General features: G+C 32.4%; 1 protein-coding gene across 2 annotated transcripts; it reads right to left on the bottom strand.

Annotated features, from left to right (window-relative positions):
• Positions 1 to 2653: 2653 nt before the first annotated feature.
• LOC143550739 (carbonic anhydrase 1-like) lies at positions 2654 to 6701 on the bottom strand. 2 transcript variants are annotated; one of them, XM_077041335.1, is made up of 9 exons: positions 6318 to 6701; positions 5265 to 5317; positions 5030 to 5173; positions 4896 to 4944; positions 4556 to 4726; positions 3738 to 3823; positions 3544 to 3649; positions 3087 to 3245; positions 2654 to 2901 (listed from the first exon to the last, which is right to left on the bottom strand). In XM_077041335.1, the coding sequence occupies exons 1-9, from the start codon at positions 6525 to 6527 to the stop codon at positions 2860 to 2862; spliced, it is 1020 nt and encodes a 339-aa protein (XP_076897450.1). In that variant the 5' UTR covers positions 6528 to 6701; the 3' UTR covers positions 2654 to 2859. The 2 variants fall into 2 exon arrangements, with proteins under 2 accessions (XP_076897450.1, XP_076897451.1); XM_077041336.1 differs by having other exon boundaries at positions 3075 to 3245; positions 6318 to 6700.
• Between the last annotated feature and the right edge of the window lie 12776 nt (positions 6702 to 19477).

The raw sequence follows: 19477 nt of genomic DNA, 5'->3' as shown, positions 1-19477 counted from the left end.
TGAATACTTGTGATGAATGTGATCAATATGTGATTAATGGCAACTTGAAACTAAGATAGGATGCATGATTAAAGAATTGATTAGCTAACACAATAATTGAATTAGCAAACAACTTACCCAAATAGGAACCTTTGTTGCTTAGTTAATTAAAAGATCAAAGTTGGATAGAATACTTAGGATGCATGGAACTCTATAAACTAATTGAATGAATTAAGCTTAGAATTGTACTTAATCAAAGTGGAAAGATTGAATTAGATAGAATTATCAAAAATTAAAAGTTACTATAAAGAGAAACTTTGTTAGTTAAACACTTAGAAAATTCATATTTTGATTTATTAATTAACTACTTGAACTTATACATATATGATATGATGATTTGAACCTGGAAATTTAGATATTAATATGATATTTGTTCATATAAAAATAACAAGCTTAACTAATAACATTGTTAAGGTAATCTAAAATACGAACTAGGAACCGGAAAAGTAGATTAAAATCTTATGAACATATATAGTCAAAACTGCTATTTATGGTAAATTATATGTTATTATATGTGTGTTTAGTTCATATGATGATTAGTATAGACTTGTGTAATTTATTTGACTCGTCGGTCACTTAAACGGTTGAAAAATCGGCTTTTTAAGCAAAACCGACACAACTATTAGGGACTGTTTTAGATAGCCCCTAAAGTGTTAAAATACCCATGTATAACAAAAGTTAATACATGAGAAAAGGGAAAGATGATAAATTTAGTCCTAAACGGTTCGTGTCGTGCAAACCGACACGAAAACGTTAAAAAGTTGCTATTTTAAGAAAATATTAACAAAAATGAAAATAATATATTTTCACAAGTTAACTTGCAAAACTTGACTAATATTTATGTAACAAGTATTTTTCATAATTTATAAGTTACATTTTAAACGAAAAACCGAACTAACGCATTTTAAGCATAAAGCCGACAAAACCGACAAAACTAACGAAACCGCCAAGTTTTGTGAAAAATAAAAGATTATTATTTTCTTGAAAAATTCCAGCAACTGCATCTTAAGTTATTTTCTTATATTTTAGTTGTTTATTAATTAATTAATAGCTAACGGAAAATCGAACTATGTGTACTCACTTATATGTTTATGTGTTTATGTGATTATAGAATAAGACTTATAAAATAAAAAGGAGTTTTGTATAAAAACTAAAATCAAGTTTTTATTAACAAAACGTGTTCTAATATAGGACACGGGATTTTCAGAAAGGCTACAAGACAGTGAGATTCTCTATTGAACCCCCTCGATATTTAACTGGAAATGTTTTCAAATCGATATTTAATTGTGTTTTGGGGAAATGCATATTCTTTATTACATATTGATTTCGTTGATGTTTTATAAAGACATTTTATTTTACAAATTGGTGTATAATGCGGGACGAGTCTAGTTGGCCAAATAACTGTTAACCGAATTAGTAAGGGCACAGAAATATGGGTAGATCTATCAGGGTGACGCCCCCCACTTCCATTCGCGTTGAGTTAAAAGTGGGTATATTTTGAGTATGGTATGTTTCGAGTTATCAAATGAGATGTCATATGCAATGTTGTATTCTTTGCTCGTCTACAACAGCTCAATTTGTTTAAGAAATGAAATGTCTATTGTTTTGTGATGTAATGACGGTAGATCATTACCCACGGTTGGTGATATATTGGCAGTAGACCATTATACACTGGATATTTTGGATATAATTCGGGGTGTAGTGACGATTACACACGAATTGATATCAGGATTGTTAATTAAATGGATTGTGTTTTCGACTCATATATATATATATATATATATATGAACTAATTTGATATAAAGGGAAACTCACCAATACATCGTGTTGATCGATATTTTAATATGCTTTCCATGAAAATAAATGAAGTATGGAAGCTTCGTGAAGAGAGCGGGGAAATGGTGACGTGTGTTTGAATGGAAAATGTTGACTTTATGTTGAACTTATTATTTGAATAAAAATCACGTAATATGACACGTGTAATAACTCTGATAATTAAATAAAGTTCAACCTTCGTTTGAAATGTATACTTAAATGTGATTGGCTGAAACGACGTCTGTCACCACCCGAAAGACTTAGTCAAAGTCTTTCGCTGTTTAAATGAAGATTTTCGAGGTGTGACAATATGCTCAGTTAGAGCTTGCGAGTCTTGGTCAAGTCAATGTCCTTAAAGCTCTATGAACGATAACATAAAGTTTACGAGTCTTGGTCAAGTCAATGTTTTTAAGAAAAACCCCAAGACTATTGATTTGGGGCGTTTTAGGTAATCTGGCTTGATATTCTTTCTAAAAATATAATAAAAATAAAATTATAATGAAATTGGCTCGATATTGTCTTAATATATATCTTGTTAAGACAATCATGCTCACATTTGCAGTGTGTTAATATGAATTTATAATTCACTAGTAGTATCCATAATACATTATATAGCGGCACCAGGTGATCGATTAACCAGTCATCCCCGAAAGGGTTTTACCATGTTTTTTCTTACTATCGACTTCAAAATTCATCCTGTTTTGGATGCTAAATCTAGTAATCGTGCCCGTTTACTAAGGCTAAGGGGTATACATCAGTGGACAACTATTAAACTAAATGTGCTAATTAATTCTTATTCTATCCTAGTATTACTGAAATGGTGTTCCAGATCTTTGTTCCCACAAAAACATAACATTTTATCTTTATGGATCGATCCGAAAAACTTGTTATTTAGAATTGTGATGGGTCTACATGGTTATGAATTGTTTATAGAAAACTTGACATATACATAACCATCCCTTAAGGCTTAAGCTTCATCTTTGTGACTCAAAGAAACATCACCTCTTAGAAGAGCTTCCAATGCAGTATAGTAGCAACATCTTTTACCTACCAAAGGGAAATAAAAGAAAAATAACCATGTATAATATAGTAACCGCTTTAATTATATTATAACATATCATATCATATGATACGATCACAACAACAATATTATATTCCCATTTTACTTATTCAAAATACAAAACGGGAACGAAGGGGTGGTTTTAAAATAGAGTTTTTACTCGCGGTCATACAGAGGTAGGAGTCGAAAGCCCAAAGTCAAGTGACCATAGCTCAAAGGTCCCGTTAACAAAGTCGTAGTGACCGCCCTTGAGTGTTAGTGTTTTCTTCACTAATCCTTCCCTTACAAACGGGTATGTCAACAGATTTCCGAGTGATACATTCACAGCTTCCTGCACACCCGAGACACATCATCAACATAGTCACATATAGGGTTTGGATCAATTACAAATAAAATTAACGTGCTAATTGTGAGAATCAAGTAGAGTAATTATATATACAAGTAGAGTAATTATGTAACTACATCATAGAATAACTACATAATTACTCTATGATGTAAATTTCATGATTACTCTACTTGTATATATAATTACTCTACTTGATTCTCACAATTAGAACATTAATTTCATTTGTACGTTAACTTTCCCCGTCACATATATTTATACAAACTTAGATCAACATTTTATTTACCTTTTCACATTGCACACATTGATCATCAAGGCCTACACTGCTGTGTTCTGCTACCACTTTCGACTTGGCGGGGAGACATACTTTCACCCAAGACTCAATGAAATCACTGCCAATACATGATATATAAAGTTGCTTATATATTTTAAGTAGAGAACTGTAAGAACTGTGATATAATCAGATAAAAGGAAACTTACGTCGTGTGAGGTCCTTCATCTGGGAAAGTCATGAGACCCTTGATCCCTCCACAACGGCTATGCCCGATTACAATAATTTCACTTACCTACACGATACACGAACCCATCGTCATGAATCATCTCAATTTGTTCATATTGTTAGTAAAGTTTATTATCCATCACAGTTATCATTTTTTGCTTTATAATATTATGTATTGTTAAGGTTCTTTGTTAGACATATTATATATCTACTTTGCTAATTCTAATAGGAGTGAGTTTTTTGTCATTGTGGTTTGTCAAAATATGCGGTTTTAGTCCAATAGTTTTAAATTTGCGATTTTCGTCACTATGATTTCATTTCACTTGCAATTAAACCCGAATTCACTAATCTCGTTAAGTCTGGTCGTTAAACCCATCAGTGTGCCCTTCACGTGAGGGGCAGTTTTGTCCTTTTTTTCCCCCAAATACACCTCAGCCCCTCACGTGAGAGGGCTTGCAAATTAGGACCGGAGTATTTGGGGAAAAAAAGGATAAAACTACACCCCATATGAGGGGCACGTTGATGGGTTTAACGACAGACTTAACGGAGTTAATAAATTTGGGTTTAATTGCAAGTGACATGAAACCACAGGGACGGAAATAACAAATTTGAAACTATTGGACTAAAACTGTAGATTTAAACAAACCAAATGGACGAAAACCGCAGTTTGCTATTTTAATAGTTATTGACTTTTTATCATTATAATTAGATGGTTAGTTTAATCATATTTTTATTGTAAGTTTTCTATATAAAGAGATCCGATCTTCGGTTATACAATACATACAGAAAATAAGTTTACCTTTAGATGCAAAACTGCATACTCAACAGCAGCTCCTACTCCAGCATATTTATTCTTGTCAAAAGGCGGGACCATGTTGGCAACATTACGGACAACAAACGCCTCACCAGGCTGGAAATCGAGCACGTGTGATGGGCAGACTCGCGAGTCTGAGCATGCAAACACCATGAACTGTTACATATATATAACCTACCGGTGTTAGTTTTTAAACCACCACATATTTTTTGGAGTTCATTAATAATTATCGTAAGTATTAAAAATGGTTGTGTTCAAGTGTGTGCTAATTAGGGTTGATGATTCTGACACGAATAAATATATGGTCGTGTTAACATGACTAGACCTTTGGGCTTTGGCCTTGGGAAAGCTCATTGTACAAGGTTGGGTTTGTTCTGCATACATGTGCACCAAAATAATGTTACATTAGACATATTGTTATAAAAAAAAGTTAAAAATATGTTTAAAGTTATATTTTACTCGTATTTCTCTCTCTTGAACGTTATGAAGCCTGATTTGATCCTCTCAACAGGGTCAAATGGAGCCTTGGTGGCGGGTGCTGCGGCTTGAGCTGTGATGTTGTCGATTCTTGCAGCCGCCGTTGGTTCTAACTCGCCCCTTTCGCTGTTTATTAATCAGAAAGTACATTCAATATAATAAATTTATGTGTTAAAAGTGAAAATGTTAGTGTATAATACATTTGGTTGCAACTTACATGAGAAGTCTCTTGAGGTCGGCAATGGCTTCTTCGTATGATTCATTTTCTGTCTGCAAACATTGTTTATTAATCAAATACTTTGTTAGGCTTTACTTGAATATATTTATAATATATATTTATACAATAGGTAAAAATGTAAAATAATAAGTTCAATAAGATACACAAATTTCTTTTCATTTTAATATTTGAGCCAAGCTCGAGTTCAAGTTCGAGTCTACTTAAATCGCATCAAATTTGTAATATTTACATGTAGCCAGATAAAAAAGTACTAAAGTAGCTTGTAATTTAGACTCACAATAATGAACAAAACATACATTGTAATTCTTTTGTGCTCCATTTCTAGTTGCATACACTTATTTGGTAGGATATTTTATAAACAAATTAATGTTGGTTTAAAACTTAATCACACATTTTAATAATTCTTACTCTTTATATTTTTATAGTCTTTCGCAGGCTGTTCAACAAGAAAACTCGAATCAAAGATAACTTATACTCTAACCAATAAAATACGAACCGAGTTAGCTCGAGTCAACATGTTCGGTTCAAGCTTGATATACAACTCGAATTTAACTGTTTTTCATTTAATTCTCGAAATACAAAGATTCAAATTAATATTACCAATCTATAAGGAAAAGAAATAAGAAATAGCACATTTCATAATTTTTATATTTTCTTCAAATAACAATTCTTTTCATTACTAAACTAAAAAAAATTACAATCAAGAGTGGAGTTGAAAATTTGTATGAATCAACAAGAAAACTACCTTATATTGTATTATTTTATATATACAAGTTATCTAGCTCAAATCAAATTAATTCGAGCTAAATATGATGAAGCTAATAAAAAAACTATAATTTGAAATATGACTACCTTGAATCCTCTTTGTTATAATGTCTTTTAATAGTGTTACTAGTGTATGCATATTATATATTACACTATCAGCGCAATTTATTGTATGTTTATCTTCTATTCTGAATATCATTTTTACTCTAACTAAACAAAATATTTAGAGGGTTACATATTTCTCTTTTTAACATTTCCAAAGCGTACCCAATTAGGTGTGATGATCGGAGCAGGTGCCGTGAACACAGGCTCGTTACGAATGAGACTAGGAGGAGTTGAAGATGACGACGAAGATGACGAAGATGAGTTGCATGTAAACCTTGCGGAAAATGAACCAGATTTAACTGAAGACTTCTTTAGAGATGAAGCATTGAGGAAAGATGGAGCATTGATAGCGAAAGCAGTGGCGGTTGACATTGTTCGCAAACTTAATATTCGCAACCTGGTCACATGGATCGGATATCGGTTTGGGGATTTATAGTAATGTTTAGATAAACCGATGAGGTATGAGCGTTCCAAATCATTCACAAGATTTCGTCTTCATGTATACAGAAGTTAATTCTTATTGTTGGTTTCAGTTTTTTATTTTTTGGTTTGGTTTGTTTTTTAGGCAAAACTAAAGTTGGTTATATTATAAAGCTTAGGGCCCATGCCATTACTGGTTGCCACGGATAACTTGCATGGTGCTATACGTATACGTACGTATATATTATCTATATGTTATATATAAATATATAATATATATCCTTAATTAGTCATGATCAAGTGAGATGAAGATGGAGTTTTATACTTTTATAGATCTAAATAATGAACTATATTTGAACTAGTGAAAGTTAAGTTTAAGTTATTTTAGAATCATGAAATCAGTCACATATTTGTGTCATTGTGTGTGTGTGTATATATATATATATATTAGTTTGATTTCTTGTGAGAACCACTTTGAGTTTTAAGAACTCGAAAGAACTCAACGTAATATTTTTTTTTTGAATTTGTTTTTACACATATGTAATACGTAACGTAAAAAAAATACAGTATTTTTTCACACCGAATCGACTTATTACACATGTGTAACTAACATTTAAACTTGTGTAATCATCAAAAATACTTATTCTCTCTCATGATTCATTTTTTAATCAGATTTATTCTCAGGCACATATTTCATACTCATTTAATTAAATGTGTGGTTCATATTAAGTTTTTAAAGTTCTTACAACTTATCAAGGTTTTCAAAATATTTCTTCACTATATATATATATATATGTACATGTTCTTGGAGATACTTGACACATATAGCCGATCTGGTTCATGTACGAATTGGTTTTTGGGTACTTGCTACGCATACAAGGTCACAAGGGATGAACACACATTTTATAGTACCATACATGTTTGTATGACTATGTCCGTATGACTATGTCCGTATGACTATGTAGCATTGTATATGAATAATTACGTAATATATGTATCATAATTCCGCAATTTATATAAATAGTCAATGATTTTTCAAATGAGATGATAGAAACGCTCAAAGTTCTTGACTTTACATAATAATTTGAAATGTATAGTGAAATGTAAAAGTTATATGGTTTAAAAGAAAAGATTAACAATAGAGGCTTTTCTAGTTTTGTTTTTCTAAACCTTTCTAGCCATAAATTTTACATATGATTATTTACAATATATATTGTCATCGTCTCTAAAAAAAGTTTGATCAAAGTACCAGAACTGTTTCAAACGGTTTAGGATGATAAAGTATAATCTTATACAAACCAGAAGAATTTAAGTAACTATCATTTCACTAAGAATAACATTTAAAAAGGTATGCTAATAATCTAGTACTAGACGGGTGCCTGCACGATGCAGCTGGTGTTTGAACCTGTTAATCACGTAACAAATATAAGTGTTTATGGTTCGGTTAAAACCTTGAAATCGTTTAAACCGGTATTTGTTTTACTTCTTTTTTCTTTTTCTTTTTTTACTTTCGGTTTGTTGGTCGGTTTCAAAATTTTCGAAACGTAGTGAACGGTTGGTTCGCGGTTTTTACTGGCAACCGACCATAAGAAACCAGACCAGTTGTAAATGTTGAATGCATTTTAATATTTTTTATTATTAATTATTAAATATGTTTTGTAATATATATTAGATATAATTAAAATTTAATTGAACATAATTTTGTTATTACAAATAACTTGGCTATACAACTTCAAATTAACCTAATTGCAGTATGATTCATTTTGTGATCTTTGTTGTTATTATTTCACGTCCTAGATCTTCCATTAATATTTACCATTTATGTGGCTAAAATTATCATTTTTTATTTATGATCCTCTTAAGTATCATATTATGTTGGTGTTTAGTTAAAATTGATGGTACATTTAAATTAATAATTATTTTAAACTAAATTTATTATTAAAGTTTAAACTATGAAACCAAACTGGAACCAGTCCGTTAGTAACGATTTGGTTTCAACTTTCAATGGTTGAGTTTGGTTTTGGACGACAAAAAAATCAGTATTAACGGTTGTACTCACAAGTTTAACTTAAAAACCATCAAAACCGACACTGAACACCCTACGTAACATATTAATTTATTTAAAAAGAGAAAATTATAACAATATCATATCCAAATTAAAGAGAATAAAATGCTCATTTTTATGGTGTAATTTTTTTATAAAAATATTAACTTTTGAAAAGGCTATAGTCGTTTAAAAATAATGGGTGAGAAGTTAGTTTATAACTTAAATTAAAAACATAATATGGTTAAAGATGAATGACCAAACTTGTAAGTTGAATGAATTGTGTTTAAAAGACAAGTTTACCCTTACTAACACACGTTTTAAGTGTTGTAAATTACTTAAAAAAGGGTGCTTTAATTTGCCCTTATTTAGTGTATTATATATAGTATAGATAGATAAGTACTATCAAGTTTCAGAAAACATATATGTGGGAAACTGGGACTAGAAAAATAACGAACGGTTTTTTTTTCTTGTTTTCTTTCTTTAATTTTTTTACCTAAAATCATAAATATATAAGCTTTTAATAATTATATCTTGATGATTCAATTCAAATAATAAGGTTTTTATTGGTTACACCAACTCAAATATGAAATATAATAAGTTTACATATTTTAATTTTATTGTAACATAATCTGAGACTATATTCTTGTTTCATATATATAAGATGTTTCTTAAGTTTTCTAACTAATTTTCTTTTTTTAATCTATTAATTTCTTCAAAAACTTCAAATATGGTTTTAATACACAAAATCAAATAACCAAAATGCAAGCTCATACACCTCACTAAATCTAGGTAGGTATTATGTCATGATCATGGATGAATGGTCATGGATGGAGGATGTATACATCTTAGGTGTGGGAGTAATCATGTTACCTTACCATGAATGTCAATATGTGGTTGCCAATAACAGAAAATGACCCTTGGGGACAAGTGTCTAGAAGCATTTTATTTTTGAATTTTGAATATACCATGAGACCAACATTAAATATATATATAAAAACATACTTTTTTTATAACTTTTTATTTGAGGTATTTAACATCTTGTATTATTTAATCAACATATGGGTTTGGATCAAATACAAATGAATTAACGTGCTAATTGTAAGAATCAAGTAGAACAATTATATATACAGGTAGAGTAATTATGTAATCACATTATAGAGTAATTACATAATTACTTTATGATGTAATTACATAAGTACTCTATTTGATTATCATAATTAGCACGTTAATTTCTTTTGTACGTTAACTTTCCCCATCAACATATTTACCCTACTCGTTACAATTTTGTTAACGAACCACACGAGGACACAAATCGCATGGCCAAGTATCAATAATGTGCATGGTTATCGTTCATTTTGCATATCGCCTTGCACATTATCCGAATATAGGATTTTGATGACATGATATTAATTTCCATTAAGTTGTAATTAAGGCTTTTGCCATGCAATGGATGAAAGGCAAAGGATGATGATAAGAGGGATAAGGTGGTGGTGTATGAGTTGCTCTCTTTATCTAAATTGGATGGCATGTTGATGGTCTCTTTGCCATTACCTTTATTCTGTCCTTATCCAACCTAGATGCCTTAGAATATGTGGTACAAGGTATCTACATCATCTCATTCACGTACTTCTAACCAAAAGTAAACCAGAAAAAATGCTACTAAAAAAAATTAAAGGTCGAACTAAACCGAAATATATGCTTGTCTTCGATCCACTCAGGCGTAGAAATGTTGTTCGGAGTAGACATATAGATCCATACCTATCTTGAGTGTTGAATTAATCAACAAGAATTTAGTTAGAGCGATTGAACATCTAAAAAAAAGTGGAGATTGAAAACCACAAAATTAAATATATATATTACACACCAATAATACCTGAATACACATTTATCTTGCACAAGAAAGTTTTGAAACTAAATATGCTATCTTTGTTCATTATGCATTGTAGGCTTGTACTGTCGTCGCGGTGCCTTGTAATATCACAAGTTCTGCATAAAGACGGGTGCAAAATCTCAAACCCGAAGTAACATAATGGTTTGGAGTAGATGATTGATTTATACAAGGACCATGAAAGTATAGATGTATACATGATGGCATCATTCTATTGCTAATATGAAATAATCCAAACAAACGTATTTAGCTTGTTAGTTGTTATTTCAACATGTATGTTGACATCCTTTTGATATATACAAAATCTTTATTGTGTATATCATTATATGTTTGTGGGCCATAAAACAGCTATGGACAAATTAATGGGGGTTAAAATAAATCAATTCATTTTATGTTTTGGATACCTGAGTTTTATAAGTTTTAAGTGTTCTCATAAAATATTTTTCAAATAAAGGAATGTGATTTGATGAATAATTCTAATTAAGTTGTCTTCATAAAAAGGGCTAAATGTTACAAATAGGTATGTCTTTTGATGCTTGAAGTAATAGATTAATAGGTTAAAAAATTAGGGAAAATGTACAAAATTGTACTTCGAAATAATGGCCAACACAAATCATCATCCAAACTTTGGAGGATCAGCATGTTCGAGCGCAGGAATTTCTTCTATCTAATGGGATAGAAAGGCCACTCTCGATTGAGACCACAGACTCTAAAAGTTTATTTAAAATATAGTAGTCTAGATATAATGTAGATAAAAATAATAAAAAAAATAAAAGCAAAACATAGAGTATTAATCATAGTGGTACTAGGTTCATATCAATATCATAAAATGGTGAGAAAAACAATAACTAAGGCGAACATAATTCTAAATCTGATCATGCCTTCGAAGAGATACAAATCTAGCAAGTCATGCCAACACGTAGGAAGTGAGTTGGAATTCATAACAAAACTAATGACTTTCATTACAAATGACAATCATCATAAGGATGAGAGATGGCTAGACTCTAGGGAAAGGAATGTGAAATGGGTTGACATCGGGTCAAACTAGATTAGGTTAAAACTTGTCATTTTAAGAATGTATTAATTAGGTTTGGGTCCAAATGAGTTTTACTAAAATGAAATTAAATTGAAATGGGTCATTTTAGCGCGATACATATCAAAATGGCTTCACCCACAATCTTTGTTATTATGGTGATTAATGGCAATGGTGAGGCCAAGCCAACAATGTGTCGCACTAGCACTTGTGGTGTCAGCGTTGAAGGCGATGTCAACCATGATGTAAAAATTGGCAGTTTCTTTAAAACTCTTCTTCATATAAGGTTTGAGTGTAACATCCCATTTTCTAGTTTCGGTTAATAAAATGAAAATATGAATTATTATGAGTCGGGCTAGTGTTGGGTTAAATGGATATGGGCTATGGACTTGGGTTATGAAGGAAATAAGGAAAGGCCATGGGCTTAAGCCCATGATCCATAATTATATAAGCCTCAATTCCCATTTATCTCATTCATTTACACATATTCCATACACCACCAAAACACACACTTAAGCCTTCTCTCTAGTTCTTCCTCCCTCTAGCCGAAATCACCAAGGAAACCAATCCCGACCCAAGGTAATGGTAGTATGATACTGTATGAGCTCAAACCCGTTAGATTTAGTCGCGAAACGACGAGCCGACACCTTTAAACCGTTAAAGTCACGAGATCCGGATGGAATCGGGTATTAACCGAGCAAAAGATGAGCCTAGGGATCACCCTAGCTCAAATCTGGATCAAACGGGACGAAAAACGGTGAAAATGGTGCTAAAACACGTTTTTCCGGCCACCGCCCGGTTTTCCGGCACGGCGGCGCCGGAAAGGCGGCTGGATATTTAAGGATGTCAGAGAATGTTTCTGACATTCTATGACAAACCCTAACCCTAATTCGTTAACGGAGAGTTAACGAACTAGGGGTGATTCGTCAAGTGAATTCGCTAATGAAAGCTTAACGAACTAGCCTTAGTTCATATCCTGATTCGTTATAGAAAAGACAGCGAATTAACCTCATTTCGTTATACTCATTCGTTAAAGGAAGATAACGAACTAGACGGTTCAGTTCGTTACTAAGGGGTCATTCGCTATAGGGTTCAATTCGTCAAGGACCCAGTTCGCTATGGGGTCCAATTCATTACATGGACCAGTTCGATTCGTTATAAAAGTAACGAATGGGTCATTCGTTATGAACCCGATAACGAACTAGAAGTTTATAAAAGGACAGAACAGTTTCTGGACTTAGAAAAGAATGATTTAATTACAAAGAAGCCCTTGAACTTTTTAAGTTAGCAAATTTATAATGATTCAAAATTCTAATGGAAAATGTGTTAAGACGGTTAATGGAAATAAAAATTTTTCAAGTTGATCTGGCAGCTCGACCCCCGCCAGGGGCTCTGCCCCTTGGACCCTGCTAAGGGCTGCCGCCCCTAGACCCCGCTGCCCCCGGACCCTCGTCCGTTGAGGGTTATAATTAGACTAGAAACGCGATGTGGGTAGTGATAGATAATTGATACATGTTATTGTTATACAATTAGTCGTGCACAGCTAAAGAATGGAATAACTATAAACGGTGAACGTAACAGCATTCATGTGAGTTTCTAGCCCCTTATCCTAAGTGATAAGTGTATGCCATATATGTTTTATGTGAATGGTATGAATGATTGCTTGTTGGTACGTGAACGATCTTCGGATATTGCATGTGCCGTTGGGTAATGGTTTGATGATATATTTGTTGTATACGAGAAATGAATGATGTATGTACATATGAAACTTACAATTATGTATATAGAAAGGTATAGTATGGAGATATGGAAGAAAGGGTGACCGGACCCTAATAATATCCGAGGATGGAGGGTACCGGATCCTAGTAATATCCGAGGATGAAGGGAGACCGGACCCTAATAATATCCGAAGATGAAGGGTACCGGACCTTAATAATATCCGAGATATGTGAGGTGAAACGCCCTTTATAGTGTAAGGTTAGCTAGGAATATGTATGGGTGAATGATGTACATGTTATGTATGTAAAGCGTACCTTCGGGTACGTATATGTGTATGTAAGGTAAGTTATGTGATTAACTAGAACTCACTCAGCGTAGCTGACTTTTAGTATGTACGCAGGCAAATAGGTTGAGGCAGCTCGCGTGATTGAAGACACATGGCATGGAATCGAAGATGCTGGCATCTCGAAGAAATGTTGTCATGTTTTAAAGACTATGTTTTGTTTTAAATGACTATGAATGTTTTATAAGAAAAGATTTGAGGGCTATGTAAGATATGATGGTTGAAGTTTCATATTCCGCGTAAAGTTTTAATTAACTCTGATATATATAGAACTGTGGTTATGAGTAAATCCAACACTAAATGTAAGGCACCAGTAACGGGGCCTTACATTGAGAGAATTATTTTAGATTCAAGAATGTGATAATGGACTAAATGTTTTACTAAAACTTAAACATAGATTCAACATACAAGAACAACATGTTCAATACCATATACATTAAATGTTTATATGACGTTTGAGTTTAGTAGACGATAACAATAGGCACAATACCTCATATAGCTTAAAGAAATGAGAAATGAAGATGATCTACTATATATTATGGAAAAATCCTAACCCTATATGAGAAACATCAAAAACCAAAGGCCCTCCACTTCTCCAAGTTACAAGGCCCCTCAAGTGGGCAAATAAATCTCTTACTAGTTTAAGTTAACGTATATTATAATTTTAAAAGGCATATAAATTATTTGGACACCAGGCGCTCCTATACGGCTTGTATATGAGCAATATATACTAGTTGTATAGGTGCAAAATTTTGTCATTTTGTGTCAAAGAGTGTTATGTATTTGAAGCCTATACTGCTCGTATATGAGCTATACGGCATGTATAGACTGAAAAAGTTGTCATCGCGTCCCCTCCGTACATTAGTTAGTCATGTGAGGGCTATACAACTCGTATAGACCCTATACAGCTATACAACTCGTATAGACCCTATACGAGCTGTATAGAGTTATTTACACACAGTGAGAGTAGTGTTTGAATATTACGACATTTTTTAAAATAAATTCTCTTTTGTGGGATATGATATTGGGCAAATATTGATCATAGATATGACATGGGCGTGGGCCAAGACCAGTCAAGGCTTGGTAGGAGTTGGCGATGTTGGGTTTTGGGCTTTAACGTACATATGCCACTTTATTTGTGGATTGCATACAATAAACAAGCATAGTAAAGCCCGTGTGTTTCACTTGGAATGTACTGGGCTGTTCACGAGCCGAGCCGAACTGAGCGAAGGTTTGCTCGTTGCTTGGCTCGTTTACAATCGAACCGAACCGAACGACTGAAATTCGAACCGAGCGAAAACCGAAACGAGCCAAAATCGAATCGAGCATTTTTCGATCTAACATCGAGCGATTTCGAGCATTATTTATTTCTTTTTCACTTTAAAATTTTCAATAAGAAACACTTTTGAAGGTTGTAAATAATATATTTTATAAATAAATTAGTAGTTTTTTGACAAATGTGTAATGGATTGTAAATTTTTATTAAAAATAAGTTTGACGTGAAATATAATGATCATGTAAACAAATTTGTAGTATTCTAAAAACTTGAAGCGAACAAATAAAACTATAAAATTGACGAAATATGAAAACTTTAAAGAGGTAAAAATAATTTTAAGCTTATATTTATATGTTTTGTCTATATATTTATATATTTGTTCATATATAATTATATATATAATAAATTAAAAATATTCGAGCCGAACCGAACCGAGCAGATCTTTGCTCGTTGCTTGGCTCGTTTACAAACCGAACCGAGCAGAGCGGCTCGTTTTCAATCGAGCGAAAAACGAGCGAGCATTTTCCGAGCGAGCGTCGAGCGAGTTCGAGCGACGAGCGGTTTAGACGGCCCTAGAATGTAGCATAGTATTAACTATTAAGAGACAACTTCTTTGGTGAAGACTTGATTGTGAAACTAATAAAAAAACTATATAATATATCGGTTAGAAAATACTGTTTCAAACAAAATAATGATCTACAATAATAATAATTTTACATAAATAATGTGAAAACCTATATTATCATGTAATAACCCATATCATTGATTTTACTGTTAGTGAAATTAAGCGAACTGCCCAGTCTTATTTGAAACCATAAGGGTTTCAACCTAGTTGATATCATACACGAGTTTCAATTCAATCCCAAAATTATATGGTTTTTGGTGTAGCGGCACCAATGTGTTAGCTAAGTCATTTTCTATAGGGTGAGTGTTTAAGTTTCATCATTAACGAAAAAAAAGAAGAAGAAAGAAAAATGCAACTTTAGTAGAGTAATTAAATGGTATATACTATATAACTTGCCAGCAGTTGGTTTGAAAAGATATAAACAAAACTGTCATGAAATCAAATTGATATTCATATACAATATTTAAAGTATCTTTCAACTGATAAGTTTATATATTAAAATGGTAACAGTTGTCTAATAATATTTCGGGCCACGTACGGAGTGATGGACATTGCGTGGGGTGTCACATTTGATTGTGAATCATCTAATTCACACCTATCCATTGCTTCCAACACATATAAAAGAAACATGTTTTATACACTATTTATGTTGTTTTCTCATTTAAACAACCTCGTATTTTTTTTTGTTGTTGTTAGAAACGTGTTAACTAATTGTGTTGATCAAACATCAGTCAAGTTCGTATTTATCGTGACAAACGTTTTTAACATTTGAAGTATTAAATAAGAGGTTGAAGAGTATTAAATAACTTGTATATCTGCGTGACATAAATAATAAAAATTATCATTCTAATTGCTATTACAAGAGAGATGACAATTTTGGGCATTAAAAAATATTCTATGACTGCTAATTTATTCATAAGACTAATCATTTCTGCAGCAAAACCACTAATACCTGGTAACGCTAGGGAAACTCAACGGTAGAGTGTCACTATAGAGCGACAGAAGTCACTAGTTCGACCCTAATTATCCCTAAGCCTAATGTGAGTTTAACGTTTGATTTGCTATTCTGCAGTGATTTAATGAGGATGGATAAGAGGCTCTTGGGATTGACGTGAGGAGGCATGGATGGCTATATTTCTGGGAGCGAACTCGTGCGAAAATGAGCGGATGGATACAAGCAATCCAACTAAGTTAACATGTTGGTTTCCTGTATTCTAAAACACGGGAAAAAAAATCATTGGATTATCAAATTATCTGTCGAGTTGTGTAAAAGATTCAACAAAAGATATAAACAAATCTACTATAATATAAAGTTATAAACTATGTAACCAGAGAAACGATAAAGATTAATTTTCCTTTTTTCTTGTAGGAAAACCCACCATATGTTATACCTAATGAGTGAAAAATGATATGGTTTTCGTTAGACAATTAATATTAGTTAATTATAACCGATCCTTAAATAAATACTTAATAAAGTTCATATTAAAGAAATAATTTTGGAGAAAAAAAAATATTTCACGTCCGTGAGCACACCTATCTTAAGTGTGAGCCTACGTGAGTTACTCCGTCTATCTTTCACAAAGTATAACACATTAACACATTCTCTTATAAACCTATCTTCAAAATTAACTATCTTCGGAATCAAAGGGTTAAAAAAAACATTCATAAACTCGCATAATCAGTTGTCACATAAAAAATTTTCGCTCATTCTTCAAAATCATACATTTTCTCATCAAGTTTCTATTCATTTTTCAAAAACACACATTTCTACATGATCACTACTTTTTATATTTTATTTCATAATCACAATTACTTTATACAAAATCAAAAATATTTATAAGTTACTGTATTACAAAACACAAAGATCTTCTGATGGTAAGCACCCTACCATCCATACATACCGGCTTCTCATTTCTTGAACAGTCGAACTCCATCTTTAGCGTATCGTGTTGTCTAATGTCACGTCGGTCATGATAATCTCCTCCAACCTCCTCCAACGAATAGTGTTGGAGATAGCCAAGTATGTGAAAGCTAAGACTCATATAAAACCGTGGGTAATTAAAACTTTCCAAATTCAAATATAAAAGCTAATTATAGTAACTTCTAAAAATAGAAACATACATGTTCACAAACTTTGCTCTATAACATGTTATTTACTAGCATCCAATATACAATGTCATAAACCTTTTATGACTACTATAATTAAGGTGCCACAACCATTGTTTTAAAACCGAATCACTTTCCCCATTCCTTTGACATTTGCAAACAACCCTACAAGATCCAGTCTATAAGGTAGATAAGTCTTCCTCTTTAGCACCTCACTTTCGGCTCTTTTTTGCACATAAAACCGCTCATGTGCCTTTTGTTTCTGTTTCGGATTATCCACCTTCTTTGCCTCCTTACATTCGTTGTTGCTCCACCTTTTGGATAACTTTCTAGCAGAACACGAACGTGGACATTCCAATTCATTGGTTAGCACTAACGTGAACTCAAAATCTTCGCTTTTGTGAAATTGAGCCTCCTCTTCTTCATGGACGACTACCGCTCTAGATGTTATACTGTCAGAAGAGTAAATACTGAAGCTCGGAGCGAATACATGATCTTCGAGTTCCATGAAAATAATTAAGAAATTATCGTTAGTATTTTTATGATTGAGGATGAGAAGTGAATTGGTATGAGAGGGTATTTAACTATTTATAGTGACAAGAATGTGAGTCTTGGTTTTCTTTTTTAAATCTTGAATTAATTTTTGATGATCTAATTTGTTATGTCATCATAACTAAAACAAAGCAACGTTTTTCTCTTGCCAAATATGTTTGTTATGGATGATAAGTATTTGGTTAAGGGTGGAGACATGATATATATTTATTATGTATATAATGACGCTTGCTTTATTTAAATATATAAGGGTATGTGTAGTAGGCTACAAATCGGGGCAACAAGTGGGTAAAATGTGCGACAACACCGCGTCGGGGGGCGACGAGAATTTTTCGCATGGGTGGGTTTAGGATTTTTACTACTATATTAGTATGTGTATGTGTGATATATATACATATATATATTGAGTTACCACACCATTACACCCTTAAAACAAAAGTCACATCTTTATAGACTGAGCGACACATGACACAAATAAATTTGAAGAATCTTTCAACTTTTTTTTAACATCTATTTTTTTTTAAACCTTGTTGTCTATAAAATTTGAGCCCAAGTCATCACCTCTCATACCCAGGTGTTTAAAGACTTTATCTTTCCAAATTGATCGCCAACCCCATTGGTAAGTATATCAACGACCCAACCTTTCGACTATTTTTCTCTCAACGGACCTCCGCTAAAAAACACATAACGTCGTGATGTATTTTTTCGAATTTCAAACCAATATTTCAGGGTTTCTGATAGAAAGAAGGATACAAGTCAAGTAATTGACTAATGTAAACTTATCTCGAAACGGTGATTCAAATGACTTGATTGTTGTTAATTGAAATTTCAAACACCCGAATTGATACATTGTTCCGTCGTTTGGATCACCGTTTCAAGATAAGTTTTACATCAGTCGACTCGTATCCTTCTTCCGATCAAAAGCCCTAAAACATCAGTTTGAAACTCGGAAAAAAAAACTTAACGGCGTTAAGTGTTTTTATCGGAGGTCCATTAAAAGAAAAATAGTCGTAAGGTTGGACCATTAGCGATGACTTGTAAACGTAAGATTACTATCGGCTAATACACATAAAAGGTTAGATTATTTATTTCCAATTTACGTTTTAATTAAAGCTCCTTTTTATATATAACAGTTGGATAAGATATATACATAAACCAACTAGGAAGTGATACTGGCCAAAAACATAAAAACATAACTATATAGTCTATTACGATTGTACTCGATCATAATCATATCTATTGTGAGAAAATATCCCATTTAAGTTTGTTTCTTTTGTCCGGATACTAATTGATATTTTAGTATGAAAAGCCAC

Source organism: Bidens hawaiensis, unplaced genomic scaffold, assembly GCF_021521415.1.
Source record: "Bidens hawaiensis isolate Kalapana, Puna unplaced genomic scaffold, B.hawaiensis_p1.1 tig00016156_1, whole genome shotgun sequence".
Taxonomy (NCBI): Eukaryota; Viridiplantae; Streptophyta; class Magnoliopsida; order Asterales; family Asteraceae; genus Bidens; species Bidens hawaiensis.
Note: the sequence above shows the minus strand (reverse complement) of the source record. Positions and strands in the feature narration are given on the sequence as shown.

Bases quoted from the DNA above. Each gene is read 5' to 3' on its own strand.
- LOC143550739 (XM_077041335.1), bottom strand. From the start codon at position 6,527: ATGTCAACCGCCACTGCTTTCGCTATCAATGCTCCATCTTTCCTCAAT. The intron at 3,824-4,555 runs GTAAACTTATTT...TGTATCGTGTAG, and splicing joins ATGCAGTTTTGCATCTAAAG to GTAAGTGAAATTATTGTAAT. The intron at 2,902-3,086 runs GTATGACCGCGA...TCCCTTTGGTAG, and splicing joins GGCTTTCGACTCCTACCTCT to GTAAAAGATGTTGCTACTAT.